The sequence below is a fragment of the Apium graveolens genome, chromosome 3 (genome assembly GCF_009905375.1).
Source record: "Apium graveolens cultivar Ventura chromosome 3, ASM990537v1, whole genome shotgun sequence".
In the NCBI taxonomy this organism is placed as follows: Eukaryota; Viridiplantae; Streptophyta; class Magnoliopsida; order Apiales; family Apiaceae; genus Apium; species Apium graveolens.
In genome coordinates, this window is record NC_133649.1 from 53,850,096 (window position 1) to 53,865,286 (window position 15,191).

At 32.6% G+C, this 15,191-nt stretch overlaps 3 protein-coding genes across 3 annotated transcripts; all 3 read left to right on the forward strand.

The window, feature by feature from the left end:
- The first annotated feature begins 1,103 nt into the window (after positions 1-1,103).
- On the forward strand, positions 1,104-5,862 carry LOC141712282 (serine carboxypeptidase-like 42). The gene is made up of 10 exons (XM_074515155.1): positions 1,104-1,677; positions 2,389-2,496; positions 2,614-2,706; positions 2,841-2,933; positions 3,702-3,787; positions 3,973-4,251; positions 4,325-4,458; positions 4,934-5,026; positions 5,122-5,239; positions 5,459-5,862. The coding sequence occupies exons 1-10, from the start codon at positions 1,446-1,448 to the stop codon at positions 5,624-5,626; spliced, it is 1,404 nt and encodes a 467-aa protein (XP_074371256.1). The 5' UTR covers positions 1,104-1,445; the 3' UTR covers positions 5,627-5,862.
- Positions 5,863-7,299: 1,437 nt separating this feature from the next.
- LOC141712283 (protein trichome berefringence-like 7) lies at positions 7,300-11,238 on the forward strand. The gene is made up of 3 exons (XM_074515156.1): positions 7,300-8,567; positions 9,801-9,959; positions 10,473-11,238. The coding sequence occupies exons 1-3, from the start codon at positions 7,762-7,764 to the stop codon at positions 10,753-10,755; spliced, it is 1,248 nt and encodes a 415-aa protein (XP_074371257.1). The 5' UTR covers positions 7,300-7,761; the 3' UTR covers positions 10,756-11,238.
- A 182-nt stretch (positions 11,239-11,420) lies between these two features.
- Positions 11,421-11,989, forward strand: LOC141710717 (protein TRACHEARY ELEMENT DIFFERENTIATION-RELATED 7A). The gene has a single exon (XM_074513254.1). The coding sequence runs from the start codon at positions 11,470-11,472 to the stop codon at positions 11,803-11,805; it is 336 nt and encodes a 111-aa protein (XP_074369355.1). The 5' UTR covers positions 11,421-11,469; the 3' UTR covers positions 11,806-11,989.
- The last annotated feature ends 3,202 nt before the right edge of the window (positions 11,990-15,191 follow it).

Here is a 15,191-nt window from a genome sequence, read left to right on the forward strand (position 1 = left end):
GATGGATTATAAATTGAGAAAAAGGTTCCTAAAATTGATTTTAGGAAAATTATCTATAGTTATTAGGATTTTACATATTAAAGTTGAATGACATTTTTGTAATAATAAAATTAATTCCCTATATTTACAAAAATAATCCTAATTTTGTGTTAGAAAACTCACTTAACTTTAAATAATTATCTAAAGTTAACTTTAAATCCTTATAAGTCTGTCTCTGCCAGTATACGGCTGATATTGCAGCTTTGACAAAAAGTATTACAATGAAGGCTCCATGATGCTAAATCAAGTTTGTATAATTGCTCTCAACATTGGACCATGAAGAAGTAAAAATTGACTCTTACTATTGGAACAGAGGCACATTTTCCCACCTAAACCACTTCCTCCTATCTAGCTGTACTCTGGTCTACGTCTACCCCAAAAAATTAAATGGTTAGAGTATTGCACTCATTTTGGGGATTATCATACTCTCTTTGTATGTTCTAATTATACAAAAAATTAGAAGCTTTGTCAATTAAATATTACTGCCAAGTGCCAACTATACAATACACCACTTGTTTACGGCGTGAACTCTTGCTACAGTGGTATCTCTCTCATTTTTCTTATGTGATGTCGATTCTTCTAACAGTGGGGTGCTTGTAAACTAACAAAAAAAACATGCATTTGCATGTATAATTCAGAAAGATCCTGATCTTGTTTTAGATACCGCTGTCTTACTATCTGTCCCTCTTCTCTGTGTTTCCTCTACTCTCAACTTTGACTCATCCTCCCATTCCATAAATAACTTATTTGTGACTTGTGAGTGTATAAGAAGAGCACAGATCCATAACTTACTAGTTGCTGTTATTATAATTATATGTTTGTGTATGGATAAAACAAAGTTGTTGAGAAAAAATTGTGGGATCTGGGGAATTTTCTATATTAAAACACTCAATATCAGCTATTACATTTAGAATTTTCTATAATTTACATGTGTGCATATAAAAAAATTAAAAATGGGAAATCACATGTGTTTTGGCACTGCAACAAACACTCACACACTTGATGTAAAAAAACCCCAGCAAAGCTGCCACTAATAAAGCAACAGGATATGATATTATATATAACTCACTCACTCACTCACCTTTCTTGCAACAAACCTGCACTTTCTTAACGTCTCTCTCTTGATCCACTCAAGTACAACAACCCCCCAGAACACCATTCCATTTTTACTACCTGTACTTACACTTACACACGCGTGTCTATACATAACTACCTTTACAACCTAAACTAACCCCCTCATTTCACGTGTTCCATCACTCCCAACAACTTATACCTTACATGGATCTTTAACAACAATAATCTTTTTCTTATTCTTCACATTCTTGGAAAAGGGCTGTACTCAAATTCTTTATATAATTTCTTCTTTTTTTGACTATTTAAATAAATTTTCTTGAATTTTTGAACAAATGGGCTGTTGCTATTTGTGGTTGGTTGTGGTAGTTTTGTTAGTGGTAGGTGGAGAAGGGTACCCTGAAGAAGATCTAGTGGTGAGATTACCAGGTCAACCTAAAGTAGGGTTTAAGCAGTATGCTGGTTATGTTGATGTGGATGTTAAATCTGGGAAGAGTTTGTTTTATTACTTTGTTGAAGCTGAAGTTGATCCTCATCATAAACCTCTTACTCTCTGGCTCAATGGAGGTTTGTTGCTTCACTCTCCTATTTTCATTCTTTTTTTCAAGTTTAATTTGTTGTGCTAATGTGGTTTAGGCTAAGCAGTGAATTGGGGTAGCTATTTCGGGTTTTCTTTTTATTTTAGTTTTTGAGTTTTTCGATTTTTTGTAAAACAGTAAAACTTGATAAAAATGAACATATAAGCTTAAATGAGGGAAATTTTATTAGAGGAGTCATTTGGGTCATGTTCAAATTTATTAAGTCGTGCTGTGTCATGCTCGGATTTTGTGAAATTGAGATGTTCAAATCGGGTTTCTGGTCTTGTTAGTCTGTTAGACAATGTCACCCCTTCGGCAGCTGTAGTGGACTTCAGTACAGTAGTCAGTTGTTTTGTTTGTGACCAAGGTATATTTAGCACTTTTGCGTTACTTTTTTTAATGGGATTTTATACCTTTGTTTATGTTTCAAATTATGACATGTTGATTTTCGCAGAGGATCTGACTTTTTTGGTTTAGCAAGTGCCTATTTCTGTTATTCAATATTTTGTAATTGTGGATTGGCTTTGACTTGTTAGGTTATCAGTTACTGAATTGTCTCAATGTTTCAAAGCAATGCCTGTGTAAAAAAATTTAGTTCTGGCAAAGATATGGCTGTTGACTTTTGCAGCAATGAATTTCTTGCGTTGGTTTTTGATTGTTTGTATTTGATTTTGAACTACTTCGTAACTTTGGTTTCCAGGCCCAGGTTGTTCCTCAATTGGCGGAGGAGCCTTTACTGAATTGGGTCCATTTTATCCTACAGGGGATGGTCGGGGCCTTCGAAGAAATTCAAAATCATGGAATAAAGGTATAAGCTAAAGATATGTAAAACCAGGATAGATCTAGACAAAGATCATGCCTAAAGCTAATGTCTTCAAAATGAGATGTGCTTACTTAAATTCGAGTTATTTTTTGTCCCCTGCAGCTTCAAATCTTCTGTTTGTCGAGTCTCCGGTAGGTGTGGGATGGTCATACTCAAACACAACCTCGGATTATACTCGTGGAGATGATGCTACTGGTAAGAAAATTGTTAGCTAACTTGAATTCTGTAAAACCATATATTTGTGTGACAATCATTTTTCTGCTCATTTTTTATGGCACACTTAGTTTGATGAGATATGTTCTTGAAAATAATTTTATTGACTTTTGCAGCTATGGATATGAACATTTTCATGATGAAATGGTTGGACAAGTTTCCAGCTTTTAAATCCAGGGATTTATTTCTAACAGGAGAAAGCTATGCAGGTAAAATATAGAAAAATGCGCTCAAGCCCCAAGTTTGCTCATTGAGTTTGTCAATTAAATATGGATAGCTTATGCTAAAAGTTGGTAAAGTAGATCTTGACCAGTATAGACCATTTAAAAAACACTCTCTAGTCTCTGCCTCCCCCAGTAAATTGGCTTGATTGAATTTTCTGGTCAACCAAACCTTGACTTAAAATTACAAAGCATACTTTCATAGTTTACAAAATCTCAAAATTGAATGTTATATTAGATTAAATATAGCATCTACTAGTATCTTCTTTGAAATTTATACATTATGCTATGTGTTATGCATTGCAAATATGGTCAAGCTCACTAGAAATATTCGAACAAGCCAATTATAAAGGGAAGGGAAGAGTATTAAGATGCAAACTGTACACTAATACCTGCATTTTAATGTCAACTCATCTCAAAACTTCATATTTGTAGTAAGGAAAGATTTACTACTTTTTCTTAATGATTGCAGGAATATGTTGCTCTTTATGACTGTAGCCTTAAAAATAGGACATTTCTCCAGTTTTTGATATTCTCTGCATTGAAGGTTTATATATTGTTTGACAAAATTGACACTGAACAAATTGCGTTTAATTGTAAACTGCGTAATAGTTTTCTATCTCTTACCCTTCCTAGAAGAATTGTTCTAGAAGTAATTTCATGAAACAAAAATATGCCCTGTATGTTCCACTTGTTGCAAAGTTACCGGTGAACAATTTAAATAATTTGATTACTGCATCCACATTCTATTGGCAGGACATTACATACCACAGTTGGCTATTGCTCTTCTGGACCACAAAGAACATTCTAAAGATTACAAGTTTAACATCAAAGGAGTTGCTGTAAGTAAAACACACATCTAAACTATTTATATTTTTCCTTGTTTTCAATTTAATCAGAAAACCCTTCTATAAAAAGGAATTTTATTACCCTTGTTCAATTTTTTTTCATTTTTCACCTTATTTGTTGTAAACTTGTAATAATTAGGGGTTGTTCACACATTTTTAAACACTTTGAATCATTCTAGATTGGGAACCCACTCCTCAGACTAGATCGGGATGTGCCATCAACATATGAATTCTTCTGGTCACATGGAATGATCTCAGATGAGGTTGGCCTGGCAATCATGAATGAATGCAACTTTGATGATTACACCTTTGGCAGTCCACACAATGTATCAGATGCATGCAACCATGCTATATCGGAAGCAAATACTATAGTTGGTAACTATATAAACTTTTATGATGTGATTCTTGATGTGTGCTATCCATCTATAGTACAGCAGGAGCTTAGACTTAAGAAACTGGTAAACCCCTCAACCTCTTTCTATGTATCTGCGAGAAATTGATCGTTCCTAAATATGGACTTTGCTATTTCAGGCTACCAAAATTAGTGTTGGCGTAGATGTGTGCATTACATATGAGAGAAGATTCTATTTCAACCTTCCAGAGGTTCAGAAAGCTCTTCATGCAAATCGGACCAGGTTACCATATCCCTGGTCTATGTGCAGCAAGTAAGTCCATGCAGTATAGACAATTAAAGAACTAACAAATTGTTGACAAAGATTGAAAATATTGCAAAATGTCTTATTTATTATACATGCACATGGAATGAAAAAGATAAAAAAAAAATGACCTGCAATTGGCCTCTTTTCTTGTGCTTTACAAGTCCAAGAGATATTGATCAACATAGATTTATTGAAGATGCAAGAATTTTCTGATCTCGCTTTTCAACAGTTAATTTATTTCAAGCAATTATGTGTATGCTGGCTGGCCTAATTTTTTTATGTTTTTGGTTTTTTGGATATAATTAGGACACATGGGTCAGTAAGTATTTTACAATTTATGCAGGACATTTTGAGCATGCATCAAAAACCATGCTGTAGTAATCACTAGAGTTGTTTTAGACTCTATGCTATGCAGCCTATAGGTTATTTTTTCTGTAAGAGGAAATTCCATTTGCATCTATAAACCAACTTTCTTGTGTAGTCAGCTGAACTACAGCGACAAGGATGGCAACATTGACATCCTGCCTTTACTTAAAAGGATAATCCAGAACCGCATTCCTGTTTGGATTTTCAGGTAATATCTTTATAATATTAAGAAAGCTTTAAGAACTAGAAGGATGGAATATCAACTTATTCCAGTGACATGGTGATATGTTTGTCCAACTGTAGCGGAGATCAAGATTCCGTTGTACCACTGCTTGGCTCCCGAACACTAGTCCGTGAACTGGCTCATGATTTAAAGTTCAAGGTGACAGTTCCATATGGAGCTTGGTTTCACCAGAAACAGGTACTGTTTAATATATTTCCAGTCTACTTGTTAATAATCAAGTTTAAAGTTTGACAATGTGCATTTTACATTAAATAATCACCGTGCCAGTATTTTTCTATTCTGAAAACTTGATATAGTGTGAAATTTTGAGTAGTACCCATATCGGAAATGTAATTAGCATCAATGTACTAATCGTCAGATTTGTTGATTGGGCACAATCTTCTTGGTGATATATAGGTGGGAGGTTGGGCAACTGAATATGGAAACTTATTAACCTTTGCAACAGTAAGAGGTGCAGCCCATATGGTACCTTATGCACAACCATCACGAGCCTTACATCTCTTCAGCTCTTTCATACGAGGCCGGAGATTGCCAAATACTACACGCCCTTCTATTGATGAGTAAATGCAGATAGAATATGGTGATTTTACACACTTGAATTCTTTGTAGTGCAAAGGCATTGATAAGAGGAAAAGAAAGAACAAAGTAAGGAGACTGAAGTAGTTATAGAGGATTCAGTAATTCTTGTTTTAATTATTAAATAAGCATCCATGATTCATAAGAAAAAGTGTTAACTTGCAAATCAGACATGTAGAACTTACATGCATCAGACATGCAGTTAAATGATGAGTATTCAAGTAGTCGATTGTAATGATTTTTTTTCTTATAATGTATACTTAAATATTAACTAAAAAATACAGCGCATCAAAACATGAGAACAGCATGAAATATCCTACATTCATTATAGAAACAAGATTAAAAGCACTAAAAAAATTACTCTCTCCGTCCCTCTCAAATGTTTACATTTGGATTGAGTACGGAATTTAAGAAAAATGATAAAGTAGTGGAGAAAAGTTTAAAAAATAAATAAAAATAATGAGACTCACTAATATTACATGTATAAAGTAGGTATGGTGTACAAAAGTAGTGGAGGTAATTATTTTAAAAATTATAAAACTTTACCAATTTTTGAAATTTTCTGTAAATAATTGAACGACACGTTAAAAAGCGCAAATTAACGGGAGGGAAGGAGAGAGTAAGTTACGAAGTAGGGATGCGTACGGAGGAGCACTAGAACAATTTGTCAATGGGATAACCTTAACTGTACGGCACATGTAAAGTCAAAATATTATACTAATGTGAAAATACACATGGAGCCAGATCACAGGAAAGTTCTTTTATCCCTTATTTCATTACACCATATTCTTGCTAGTTTACAGAATAAGGGGTTCTAGACTTCTAGTACACACTGGATCATTGTTACAGGTCAGAGCATACTTGTCGCAATTAGTAAGCCCGTACATAACTTAAAAAGTTTATGCTAAGGCTTTGAAATTGTTGTTAAAAATTGATGTGCTGCTGAAAAAAGTGTTGTAAAAATCAAATGACTGTTTGATAATTTTTTGATAATTTTTTTGATACGTAGATGTGTTAATGCAAAAAATTAAAAATAATGATGCTTTTGGTAAAGTTTGATGGTGAAATCAGCATCTGCTTCCCGCAACAGGTGAAAAACAGTTTTTCTAAAAGTATGAGGATAACTTTCTCTAAGAGCAGCTTTTAGGCTAAAAACACTTTTCCCCAAAATAGTTTTTAAATTTTACCAAACAGTTTTTTTAACTGTTTTTCAGCGAAAAAGTGTTGTTACTGTACAGCAGCAATACCAAACAACTACAAGTTTTGAAGCCCTACCATTATAACCCTAAATATGTAAGAATAATAAGTTGAGCCCTTACACTCACATAAAAATTAAATAAAATCAATACTGATTCTTATCATGTTCAATAAACATTTCAAGCTATATTGTAAGTTGTAATAATTATCTGTCGGAACTCGAACCTCTGCATAATATATTAGGCATATTTTTAGTTACTTGCATAGCTGCAGTCGTGCACACATTGATCTATTATATAAACATAAAGATGAGACAAGATTATAATCAAACCATAAAGAAGCAATTGACTATAATAATGTCCCATACTTAAAAGCATATATATTATAATAAGACACAACTATTAATAAGGATGTCGTCGCAAACAGCAAAGTGTTTTGTGTAATGAAGCCAAAAACAAATGATTTGTTTCAAGAGTCAAACACTTGATAGCTTTATTGTCAGCATCTCTAAGTACAAGGTGGTCTCTCTCCCTAACCAACTTTACATGTGTTACATACATATGTATGTATATAACTCATCTTTAACTCCTAAAGCTGCTCTCAATTCTAGATTACTCCTATAACCTCACTTTCTGCCTACCATTTTTCTCCTTCTGTTAGCTGTTTAGTTCACACATCACATTCAAACCAACCTTATCAATCTCTCTGTATCACCTAAATTACCCCTCTTTCTATGTGATCCTCTCCAACAACTTGTTGTTAGACCTGTAAGATCATTCTTGATTTTTTTTAAAAAAAATTAATAATTTATGGGGTTTCTTGATTTGCACTGTGCTGATCTGGTTCTGAAAAAGTTCTGTACTGATTATTTTTATGGTGTTTAGCTAAATTGTGTGCTAAGTTCTGTTGTTTTACTAGTTTATGTGATGGGTAAATTGCAGTTGAGTTTATTTGATTATTTTAGGCCTTCTCCTCTGAGAATTTTTGGTTTGGGAAATTCCATAGCTGGGATTCATATAAAGAGTTGGGTTTCTCAGACATTTAATGGACTAATTTTTGTGTGTACATTTGTATTTTTGGTCTTAGCTATGAATTATGGGTATTCTTGTATGGTTCTTGATGTTCAGCCAGTTGTCCGAAATTACGAAATATATAATGTTACAGCTCCTAGACAGGAGTGCAACTATTTTGATGGAAGTTGGGTGTATGATGAGAGATACCCTTTGTACAATGCTTCTGATTGTCCTTTTGCGGAACGTGGTTTTAATTGTTTGGCAAATGGTCGAAAAGATAAAGATTATCAAAAGTGGAGGTGGAAGCCTAAGAATTGTGATATTTTGAAATTTAATGTTCATGTGGTTTTGGAAATGCTTCGTGGGAAAAGAGTTGTTTTTGTTGGTGATTCATTAGGTAGGACTCAATGGGAGTCTATGATATGTTTGCTAATGACTGGTGTGGAGGATAAATCAAGTGTGTATGAAATCAATGGGAAGAAGATCACAAAACAGATCAGACATTTAGGAGTTCGGTTTGCATCTTATAATTTGATAGTTGAGTTCTACCGTTCTGTTTTCCTAGTGCAGCCTGGTGCAGTCCCAAAACAGTCACCCAAAAGAGTTAAGTCAACATTAAAACTCGATGTCTTGGATAACATCAGCAAGAAGTGGATCCAGTCGGATATTCTTATCTTCAATTCAGGGCATTGGTGGACTCCTGGAAAGCTCTTTGACATGTAAGTTGCAGTTCTACTCTTGCATTTCATTCTTCAGTTAATCTTTGAATTTCACTGCCGTACTAGTAGCAATTGTAGTTTATCAAGCATTAACGAATTTCAATTATTGATGTGTTCTAGTGTATGTTATTTTTTAAATTCCAACACTGTATTACTTCAATGCAAGTAGTCATGTTACTTACAACAGAAACTATGTAAGAATCAGGTATTTCCTTGGATCACAACAGGAAAATGCTTTATTAACTGCAAGAAAAACCAAATTATTATGGTATCATCAATCATGAATTTGCTACTATTCAAGACAGGAATATTCTTGATCAAGTCCTTCCTTCGTTAACAATAAGGACCTGATTTTTTAATATTAGTTAATAATGATTTCAATACTCAATATTGTGATTCACCAGCCGACTGTAAAAAGCTTATAGATTTGCCATTTGGTTGAGCATTGTTGCACACGATGTTATCTATTTCCAGTATAATGAGGAATTTGGGCTCTTATTCATCCACTTATCAAATCCCAAAAACAGAACAATATGAAAGGTTGGGAGTATATAGCTGTTGAAAATGTTGGAAAAGGAAAGAATGGGATAATGTCAATCAAAAAAGGTTGATCTTGTTCTCTGCCTTCTACTTTGAAGGAATCTTTACCTAATCACATTCCTCATTCACGTTTCTTCTTTAGTTTTAGAATTCATTCACTTTTCTTCACTGGCCGTAGTTGTGCACCTAAGAATGGGGATGGTCTAATTTTGGTACTCCGCCAATTAATAGCATTAATCATCCTATATTCTAGTACTAATAATTGGTCACCATTTGCATCCTTCTGATTGCCTTTGTTCTTTAACTTTCTCTGATACACACAACATAGTTCTTCAATGAAAGTGTCCGTTGGGTACTTTCCAATCTTTTTTAGAAACTCTGAAGTCTAAATTGAGTTCAGTTAGTTTGAAGGACTCTGGAATTTGTTTCCTTTATAAAATAAGCCATCCGACAAATTTCCATGGTTTAAAAGTAAAAGTCAGCACTAGAATTTACAATAAAGATCTTAAGGTATCCATTGTCTTGTATCGTAGTGGATATACATCTCCTTTTAGTAACTTTCGAGGCCTAAAGGTGGCATGCGTGTTGAGTATTTAAATTCCTTCTATCGACCATTTCCAAAGAAAAGTTACAGTTAAGATTTTAAGTTTCATTATATACCTGGAAAATGGTTTTGACTGGTTTTTCAGACAGGCGCTGCTATTTCCAGATTGATGGAAGGTTGAAGCTGGGAATGTCAACCGCTTCTGCCTACAATACAGCATTAACCACATGGTCTTCTTGGGTGCAAAATATGATAGATACAAATAGAACACGTGTATTCTTTCGGACTTTTGAGCCCAGCCACTGGAGGTGCGTTAAACTAGTTGATATATCTTCATATATTTGTCAATAACTATGATCGGTTTCTAATTGGATCCCATTTCTTGAACTCTGGTAGCAATCAATTCATTATTGCATCTGGGTGTATTTTTCCAACACAATCTCATGCAGTGCCATTTACGTGACATTTGCATCTGTCTGTTAATACTTTTTTCGTGGTTTTATTTCAACAAGTAACAGTGTGACAAGAAACCTCCACAAAGGAAAATAATTTCAACATGAGCTCTTTCTAAATAAAAATGACCTTTGGCTGTGTTTCTTTTGTCAATCCATATTTGGCGACAAGTTATACTATTCATGTTGTCTAGTTCTGTATACTCTTTCATGGTATTACAATTACAACTTATAACAGACTTCGCCCAAATCTAACTCTTGAGTTCCTCTTGTACCGAACTACCAGCCCATCAGCCACAGTTTATTCACCTTGTCTGTAGTTTTTGGTATTTAGTTCCCACAAGTGATTGATATTATTGTTTTTACCAGTGGTAGCAAACATCTTACTTGCAAAGTAACAAGGTTTCCTTTAAACACAACCGATGGCAAGGAGCGAAACCCATTTTCCGACACTATTATTAAGGTAGTGAAGAATATGACAGTTCCAGTAACCGTGATGCATGTCACTCCCATGGGGGCTTCCCGAAGTGATGCGCATGTTGGTACATGGAGTGACAACCCTTTAGTGCCAGACTGTAGTCATTGGTGCTTACCAGGAGTTCCTGATGCGTGGAATGAAATTCTTTTCTCACGTCTACTTTCTCAGGATTGAGGTACAACCTCCAGACGTAATACTGTGACGTTGTCTTCACTTTAACCTATATCTACTTGTGGATAAAACTGTCCTTCATGACTACTTTGAATTTACTCCTTCCAAAGTTGGTGAAATTGGTGAAAGGATCAACACTGCTCAGGAATCTTACCACTTAATTTCTTTGTGTGCAAGGCTATCTGTGAGCTGAACATTCCTCATACCAGAGCTTGTTCGTGAATCAATATGCAGAAAACATTACTGTGATGTCAATAGATACACGTAGAGTTTTTTTTAACAGAACATACTTCTGTATACTAGATGTATATTTGTTATATATCAATGAAAAAGTAGTTGATGAACTTGATGTTGCAGTAATTCAAAATTTTCTTTTTCTTTTAGTTGAATGATGATGCTAGATATACATTACCCATTTGTAGCCATCGCATGTAAATATATTAAACAACACTTCTATATTGTTTTAAGTTGAAAACAGAGTTAATTGAGGAGCTAATTTGCTTGCGTTTCCCTCTCTATTTTTTAAGATCTTGGAGGAGTGTTTTCTAATCTAATATATGACAGCAAGTTTTAAAGTCTTGAAATGTGAGACAAGTCACTGGAAACTTAAAAGCATGATCTTACTGCAACACAATCAAACTATCATCACTACAAATAAGCTCCCAAGGAACACCAAATGTACCACAACAAACTTTCCAAAATCTTCAAACCAATCAAATGGCATCGGATAGCGATTCAACTGTTATTGTTGTGTTTGTGTCATTAGGTGGCTTTTGCTTCCTTGCTTTCGTCTTGTTTGCCTTGTGTTGCTTCATCAAGTACAGAAAGAAGGCATCTCAAGAAGCTGACAATGTACGCGTAGATGAACATGTGAAGATTAAGGAAGATATCGTAGAAGGACCTCATGGAACAAAAGCTGTGGTGCTAACAATTGAGGACGATGTTCATATCGAAGAAGATATCAGGAAGAATGAAAAATTTGGTGAAGGAATGAATGCAAGATCTGCAGTTGGAATTGATGTTGCAGAATCATCTTCTGGTTCAGGTCATTAACAGCTAGAGCACAAGCCTCAAGTACAAAGAAGTGGCTAAAACTTAAAATCAATCTATGTTCCAGTTTGATGGGAATGCATTATAACATCAATTACCAGTTTAAGTTCAGAATAAGATATGAAATAAGCATTATTGCAACAACATTTGTTTGATTTGCTATATACTAATTATCTGTTATATATTATGCTAGCTGTTCGAAATGTTGAGACATTGCTGCAGAAAACCAAATACAATTGAATTAAGAAAAATAACATATAAACTTTATGCTACAGAAGAGGCCCGGGAGTTTTCTTTACTTTGACATAATATAAGTTCATATATGACCGAATTGCACGTTTATAGCCGCCTCTCTTCTATCTCCCCCTACCAAAAACTCTAAAGCTTTATCCCGTTTAGAGATTGTCGTCAGGCTTTGATAATTCACATTTTTTTTTGTTTTTTACCAATCTTATTTGCTTTTCAATAAATATTTTCCAATATTGAAAGGGCTGATATATTGTTAGTGGATTTTTTTAGATCTATTCGACTCTGTTCTCTTTCTCTCTTCATATCGGTCATCTATCTATTCTATTATATATATAATATAATAACATGGAGGTTTAATGAGTAATTTAATTAATATAACAATTATACCCTTACATTAATATCTATATAATATTTATTTCATATCATCATTCATTTGTTAAAAATTATTAGTTATTGTATAATTAATATGTGTATACATATGTGTAATAAATATATACATATATATATAAAAATTAATTCATTCATGCATGTATATATACATACAAATATACATATATACATACATACATAGATACATACATAAATACATACATACATATATAGATATATACATACATACATATATACATACATACATACATGCATGCATGCATGCATGCACACATACAAACACACATATATACATACATACATACACACGCATACACATATACATACATAGATACATACTCATATATTCTTATATAAACTTTATTCTACAGAAGAGGCCAGGAGTTTCCTTTACTTCGACATAATATAAGTTCAAATATGACTGAATTGCACGTTTATAGCCGCCTCTCTTCTATCTTCCTCTACCAAAAACTCTAAAACTTTATCCCGTTTAGAGCCTTTGATAAGTCACATTTTTTTTGTATTTTACCAATCTTATTTGCTTTTCAATAAATGTTTCTCTTTATTGAGCTGATATACAGTTAGTGGATTTTTTTAGATATATTTGACTCGTTCTCTCTCTTCATAGCAGTCATCTATCTATTCTATTATATATATAATACAATAACATGGAGGTTTAATGAGCAATTTAATTAATATGACAATTATACCCCTACATTAATATCTATATAATATTTATTTCATATCATCATTCATTTGTTAAAAATTATTAATTATTGTATAATTAATATGTATATACATACATACAATAAATATATACACATATATATATACATAAATTAATTCATTTATGCATGTATATATACATACAAATATATATATACATATATATATACATACATATATACATGCATGCATACATGCATGCACACATACAGACACACATACATACATACATACATACATACATACATACATACATACATACATACATACATACATACATACACACGCATACACATATACATACATAGATACATACTCATATATTCTTATTTTTCATAAATTTTAATATCGTCCTCCAACACAATGAAATGGCCAGATATTATATTAAATTAGATGAAATAAAAAATAAAATAGACTATTTATACACATATATACGATTTATACTTCAATATTAGTAATTATGTGACATATATCACATACTGTCACCGTCCTATAGGTTGTTAACAATCGTTAGGGGGTTTGTTGAGCAAATTAATTTTTATTGACAATTATACCCCTTCATTAACATCTACAAAATATTTTATTCACTTCGTTATTCATTTAGTAAAATATTCAATTGTTCTATAATTAATATGCGCATACATACATACATAAATACATACATACATACATATTATTGTGTAAGACATGCCTATACAATAACAAGACTAAGTCACATTGACAACCCTGAGATTTAGTTGTTTGATAATCAATTTTATATTTTGTATTGTATTACTTGAGTCTATAAAAAGGTTAGAAGATTAGACTGGAGTATTTTTCTGTGAACAAATTCAAGTTAAGTAATAAACTCTGGAAGAAGATCAAGCCATGATCATGCCTCATAGAAAAGCGTAGAAGTTTCAAGATATCGGCAAGTCACAGATCAAGTCTTATCGAGAAGTCCAAAATGACTTATAGAGAAGTCTCATAGATATCGACAAGTCAAATAAAGATGTAGAGAACTGGAGATATCGACAAGTCATTTCTGCATGTAGAGAACTCAGAGATATCGACAAGTCAAATGAAGATTTTAATTTTAATGTATGTATGTACATAAATATTTGTCAACAAATACAGCAAAAATAATTTTAATTAGTATAATCTAGAGTTTGCCCGTGCATTGCATGGGTTATAGAGCAAATTATGTTTTAGTATCGCATCATAGATTTGTAGAAGTTTATATATTGTTTCATTAATTTGGTTGGTATGAAATCGTAATCATTATGAGTTATTTAAACACTTTTTGACAAATTAGTTATATACATTTCTCGTAACTTCAATAGATTGTTAATTGTCTCTCAAAAAATCATGTATACTTCAACAATATTAGCGATATTAGAAATTATATAATATTATGGTATTGATAAATTTCAAATCTTGCAATTTCTGAAAACATAGTTATTATACAAGTAATTATTTCAGATTATTGAAAAAGAAAATTTTAATTTTTTAATGAAAATTGTAAACACAAATTATATGCATTTTCAATGTGTTTGTACTTTGTTCTAGTGGCACCACCTACCTACCTATCCTTTTTCCTTTTTTGGAAGATAATTAATTCATTAATAAAAAGTTATACGATATTTATAAAAATAATCAAAATTGAACAAATACGTAAAATAGAACAAATCATGATTTTCTCAATATAAGTTACGATTATCGGGAAGATCTTAAATGATGGCACATATTCCGCTAATATTGCTGACGTATATAACATTTTTGAATAGACAATTTAATAATTTGTTGAAGCCATGAGAAATATACATAACTAATTTGTCAAAACGTATTAGAACGAGACCATGATTGTGATTTTACACAACTGAAATTAATGAATCAGTATATAAAATCCCGCGGATCTACGATCCTGGATATTAAAATAAACTCACTTTCACATGGAGAGAAAACAAACTGAATACATGGGTAGAAAAAACTCATTAATAGAGTAATAACACTCTCAATAAAGAAATATATTTATTAAAAAGAAA

Bases quoted from the DNA above. Each gene is read 5' to 3' on its own strand.
- LOC141712282 (XM_074515155.1), top strand. From the start codon at position 1,446: ATGGGCTGTTGCTATTTGTGGTTGGTTGTGGTAGTTTTGTTAGTGGTA. The intron at 4,459-4,933 runs GTAAGTCCATGC...TTTCTTGTGTAG, and splicing joins CCCTGGTCTATGTGCAGCAA to TCAGCTGAACTACAGCGACA. The intron at 5,027-5,121 runs GTAATATCTTTA...GTCCAACTGTAG, and splicing joins ATTCCTGTTTGGATTTTCAG to CGGAGATCAAGATTCCGTTG.
- LOC141712283 (XM_074515156.1), top strand. From the start codon at position 7,762: ATGGGTAAATTGCAGTTGAGTTTATTTGATTATTTTAGGCCTTCTCCT. The intron at 8,568-9,800 runs GTAAGTTGCAGT...TTTTTCAGACAG, and splicing joins CCTGGAAAGCTCTTTGACAT to GCGCTGCTATTTCCAGATTG. The intron at 9,960-10,472 runs GTGCGTTAAACT...TGTTTTTACCAG, and splicing joins TTTGAGCCCAGCCACTGGAG to TGGTAGCAAACATCTTACTT.
- LOC141710717 (XM_074513254.1), top strand. From the start codon at position 11,470: ATGGCATCGGATAGCGATTCAACTGTTATTGTTGTGTTTGTGTCATTA.